General features: G+C 36.9%; 1 protein-coding gene across 3 annotated transcripts in view; it reads left to right on the top strand.

Moving 5' to 3' along the window:
- The window catches only part of LOC135107633 (terminal uridylyltransferase 7-like), a 43,701-nt gene that overhangs the window by 36,282 nt on the left and 2,419 nt on the right, over positions 1-5,000 (top strand). For all 3 annotated transcript variants that reach the window (XM_064017703.1, XM_064017701.1, XM_064017702.1), the window contains exons 23-24: positions 958-2,585; positions 3,779-5,000. The exon at positions 3,779-5,000 is cut by the window's right edge and continues 2,419 nt beyond it. In XM_064017703.1, the coding sequence (XP_063873773.1) occupies positions 958-2,585; positions 3,779-4,135 (1,985 nt within the window). In that variant the 3' untranslated portion in view covers positions 4,136-5,000. The remainder of the gene's footprint in view (positions 1-957; positions 2,586-3,778) is intronic.

Raw genomic sequence — 5,000 nt, 5'->3', positions numbered from 1 at the left:
GACATCATGAATCTGATATCAGGTATAATATGAGATAAAAACCAGATATAATGTTATGTGTTGATCCAAACCAGATAAAGTTATGTTTTAAATTTGTCAGAAGCCACAGAAACTAGATAAAGAAATTTTTTATCTTAGGAAACAGATCAAGCCCATGATTTTTTGTTAAAAAAAAAAACTAATGAAGTCCTTTTTTTATTTTGATATAAGATATTTTTGGATCCTGTTAAAGATTTTCTTAGAGGCAAGTCTGAATTCATATTTATTGTCTCAACACTATGATGTTTATTTCCCTACCAAGACCATGAAGTTTAATTTAGTTAACTGCTATTTTGTCATATTGGTATGAGGTATACTGGTTGTTTATGGCTGTGAACCACATTTCTAGTTTCACAAAATCATATGGGAAACTGAATGCTATCTATATTTTTTTCTCTCTTTTCTCCTGTAAAGTTTATAAAAAAGCTGGCCTCTTTTCTTTATTTTTCTTTTATTTATTTATTTTATTTTTATTTTTTTTCTCTTAACATTATGCACAACTTTGTTGATCAGTAGCTTGAAAATTGTATAATATGGGACCATGATCCCAATGGTCATGATCCCAATGGATCTTTTTATTTTATTTATTATTGTTAGTTAATGTGCCTTTACGTGATCTTCAATCCATTGTCATCTCTGAACACCAGTACTAGAGATCCTACATTTTTTTATTACTAAAATGTGATTTAATCCATTTAATAAACTGATTTATGTAAGTCTTTGTGTTGAATTAGCCCTCCCAACAGACATAGTTGAAAAACAGCTGGTGACTCTGGATTAAGATATTATCTCTGTTATTACACGTGAATGAAATTTGGAGTAGAAATATTAAGGATTTTAAAACTTTTCAGACTTGCCTGAATGCTAGAGTACCTTCTTAAAGCTTGATGAAGACTAAAGAGATAATACTTGTTCCAGATGTTGCCACTGGAAACTCCCCGACTCAGACATCCACAGCTACTATGGATCATTCACATGCAGCCATCACAAGAATCAAAAACCAGGATCTGGGGAAACCATCCCATAAACCATCAGCTACTTTATCAAGTACTGAGGCAACAAGCAGTGGTGTGAACAATTTGTTGCAATGTGGAGGAAGTGCTAATTCTCAATGTGTACAAAGTGTAAATACAAAACCTGGTAGTAATCCAATGAAAACTAATATGCCAGCATCAGAAAACATATCAAGAATTAACAGTGTAAGTGACTCTTCCTCAAATGCAACTGGATCAACAAGTGGAGATTTAGCAAAGTCTGTAGATAAAAACATTGTTGTCACCAGTTCCTCATTAACTGTGCCCAGAGTGCAAACTCATACACCATTAGGTACATCTAGTATACTCTTAAGGGGACAGAATGAGAATGTCATTGGAGGTTTGGGCAGTGGTGCTGTAAGTGTACCACCAGGATTTCAAAATCTTCCCCATGTTCAGGTCCAACACAATGTACAAGGGCAAAAATTAAACACTCAAGGACATAGTAATACTAGTTACATCTCAAATCCACAAGGTTCCAATAATTTAACAACTACTAGTCATGTGACAGTTTCACAAAATCTTCAACCACAAGAGTCAAAACAAACACAACAGATGAAACAAATGCAAGAACAGCAGCAGATCCTTTCTCAACAAGTTGTTCAGCCTCCAAGGCAGTGGGGTTATTGGCCAAATACTGCTTTACCTCAACAGGTCCAGTTAAATTCTAAAGTCCAGAAGCAAGAAATAGACAAGACTAGAAATTATCAAATAACTACTACTGCCTCCAGTCAGAGTAGTCAACCACACCAACAGCAGTACCCTTATAGTATTAGTCCAGCTGCTCTCTTTCACATGGCAAGTCAAGCTCCTAGTGGTCAAATAAGTGCCATGTTGCTACCCAATGTTACAGAAAACAGTACCACATCCAGTAGATCTGGACTTCCAGCACCTCCAACAACAACTGTTGGTATCACTGGCAGTGGGGCACCACCACCAGGATTCTCTGCACCAGTTCCCATCAATTATCATGGGCAACAAGTTGATACTTTGCCAATGAACAAACTAATGATAGGCTCACCCGTATTTAGACCTACTGTTTCACAAGCAGATGGACAATCAACAACTACTACTGTATCACAGCCCTTTTTATCAGTTAGTGGGCCAGTGCCAGGTATTTATGTTAGTGCACATACTCCTCATACCTATGGTGATCCAAGTCTCAACCAGCAACATCCAGTCTTTGACACAAGGCACTTCATATCTCAGCAAATGACTCAAGGCCTGCATCAGAATGTAGCACAAGGACTCCCTCAGGGTGTAGCTGCTGCTGTGCCTCCCGGGATGCAGGCAGGCACAAGTGTTTCTCTGCCGCCTCCTGGTTTAGCTGCCTCTGTTCCTCAGGGCATCAGCAACAGTGTGCCTCAGGCAGTTCCACAAGGCATACATCAGAATATACAGAGTGGAGTGTCTCAGGTCAACTTAAATTCAGCCATGTCTCAAGGCATGCAGGCAGTACCCTTGGGACACCCCTTCCCACCACAGCACACATATCCCCAACAAGGTTACCAGGTGAGTGTTTGTGAAGTTTATTTTATCATTGAGGACATTAACAGTCAAATAAATTTTTTTTGCATTGAGAGAGTATGGGGAAAACCAGGAATTTGTTTATGATGAAAGTATAATAGTGAAATAGTATAATTTATTTAACATATAACTTATCAAAATTTGATCTAAGGATAGAAATTATAAAGTAGACCAACTTTAAGTTAACCACTGCCCTTCATATGGATTTTTTTTTTTTTTTTTTTTTTTTTTTTTTGAGTAGGAGGGACACTGGCCAAGGGCATAAAAAATCTAATAAATAAAAAGCCCACTGAGATGCCAGTCCCAGAAAAGGGTCCAAAGCAGTAGTCAAGAATTGAAGGATAAGTGCCTTCAAACCTCCCTCTTGAAGGAATTCAAGTCATAGGAAGGTGGAAATACAGAAGCAGGCAGGGAGTTCCTGAGTTTACCAGAGAAAGGGATGAATGATTGAGAATACTGGTTAACTCTTGCATTAGAGAAGTGAACAGAATAGGGGTGAGAGAAAGAAGAAAGTTTTGTGCAGCGAGGCTGCAGGAGGAGGGGAGGCATGCAGTTAACAAGATCAGAAGAGCAGTTAGCATGAAAATAGCAGTAGAAGACAACTAGAGATGCAACATTGCAGCGATGAGAGAGAGGCTGAAGACATTCAGTTAGAGGAGAGGAGTTGATGAGACAAATGAGCTTTTACATGGTGATAAAGTTAATTCGCCAAGGATCAGAAGAAATGGAAGGTTGAGTGGAAAAAGTTACACATTAGCTCCATGACTTTATAGCTTGAGTTTACTAACATGATGGGCAGCTTATGGAAGTGCCCACCAGTACTTAAAAACTAAATTGGAGTAGTAGTTGAGTGGTGTTATTAAATATAAAATCATCAAGGTGAAGTGTGCCACATGTGTAGCAGCACTGTATAAAAAAATAATAATAATGAATAAATAAATAGCTTTTATATATTTTTTGTCTTTGCCCACCCCATATCTGCACAGTAGCTTCCTGAAAAGGAGAAAAATAAGAGTGCCAAAAATGCCATAAAAATATTCACCTTTTATGATATTTGTAAGTGTCTTCTACATTATTCATGACTCATGAAGTCATCATACCTAGATGCAACTGCAGTACCTAAACTTACTTTCTCCCTTTCGTTTTCATTGTATTGTACCTTATTTATCTTTTTTCAGATGACAGTTGCAGGAACAAGTGGTTACTATCCAGAATATGTGTTAGGTGATCCTGCTTTGCAGAGTCACTCCCCAAGTGGACAAGGCCCTCCAAATATCCCTGCAGAGTTGATGTCAGAAATTACCTTCCCACGTCCTGAAGTATATGATCACCCACTCCAGGCCCTCCCACAGTACCTGCCCTCCAGTATGCCACAACATCAAAGCCTCATCACTCCCTTGTCTCAGCCACATCCAAATGTGGCCATACCTCCACCACACCCTTCTCTTCCTGCCAGTGGTCCTGCAGCACCATACACACAGGGGTCGTTGGTTTACATTGATAGTGAGAGGGAAGGTAACCAGATCATGCAGTAAACCTTGATTTAAAGAGAGATTTTATATGGTGTAGATTTCAGTGTATTTCTTTTCTTGTATAAAAGTTGTGATTAAATTACTTCTGAACAAAAGTAGATAATGTAGACTATTTTATGTTAGAGTCTGTCTTTGACTTGTATTGGTTTGCTCTTCGTTTTTAGATTCACACAGCTATATTTTAATACAGAATATACAGTCTCGCAGTATCTGTTTAGAGGCATGGGGATGATATTATGGGATATATTCTCTCAACAATAACCTGATGTACTTACTGAAGTATTTTTATTGTTTTGAGAAGGTAAAGGTAAGGTGTATGTAAATATGGGCTAGTTTCAGATCATTTAAATCATAATGTATTAGATTTTGAAAATGGGCAAATGAAAGTAAATTTTAATTATTTTAGAATATTCAAAAGTGAGTCTTTTGAAATTAATAGTATGAAAATGTAACAAAACTATTGATGCTCGTATATAAATTTTGAACATATTTTCAATACAGGACATTTTTTTTGTAGTAATTTTACATCTATTTGGTATCCCTGTAGCATTACAATCTTTCTCAGTTTTAAATATTTATGCTAGAGTTGATATGGGAACTGGGGGAAGACAGTGTTAGTTACATGCATATACATGTATGTTGTTTCATTTTATTTGACTTCTGTTTTGTAAAATTTTACAAGTATTTTTCCCCAGTTTGTCATTCCACTACAGTGTAGGTCCTGTATGTTTTTGTACCTGACTCCTAGATTCTTATTTAGGTCATTGGTCCCATAGCTGTTTAGGCCTCTTTTACTTAATATTTATTTTATATACACACTATAGGGTGGACTGTTAATGCTGACTGATAAATATACTAAGACAGTTTA

Source organism: Scylla paramamosain, chromosome 15 (assembly GCF_035594125.1).
Source record: "Scylla paramamosain isolate STU-SP2022 chromosome 15, ASM3559412v1, whole genome shotgun sequence".
In the NCBI taxonomy this organism is placed as follows: domain Eukaryota; kingdom Metazoa; phylum Arthropoda; class Malacostraca; order Decapoda; family Portunidae; genus Scylla; species Scylla paramamosain.
The sequence above is the reverse complement of the archived record's forward strand: the minus strand, read 5'-3'. Positions and strand labels throughout refer to the sequence as shown.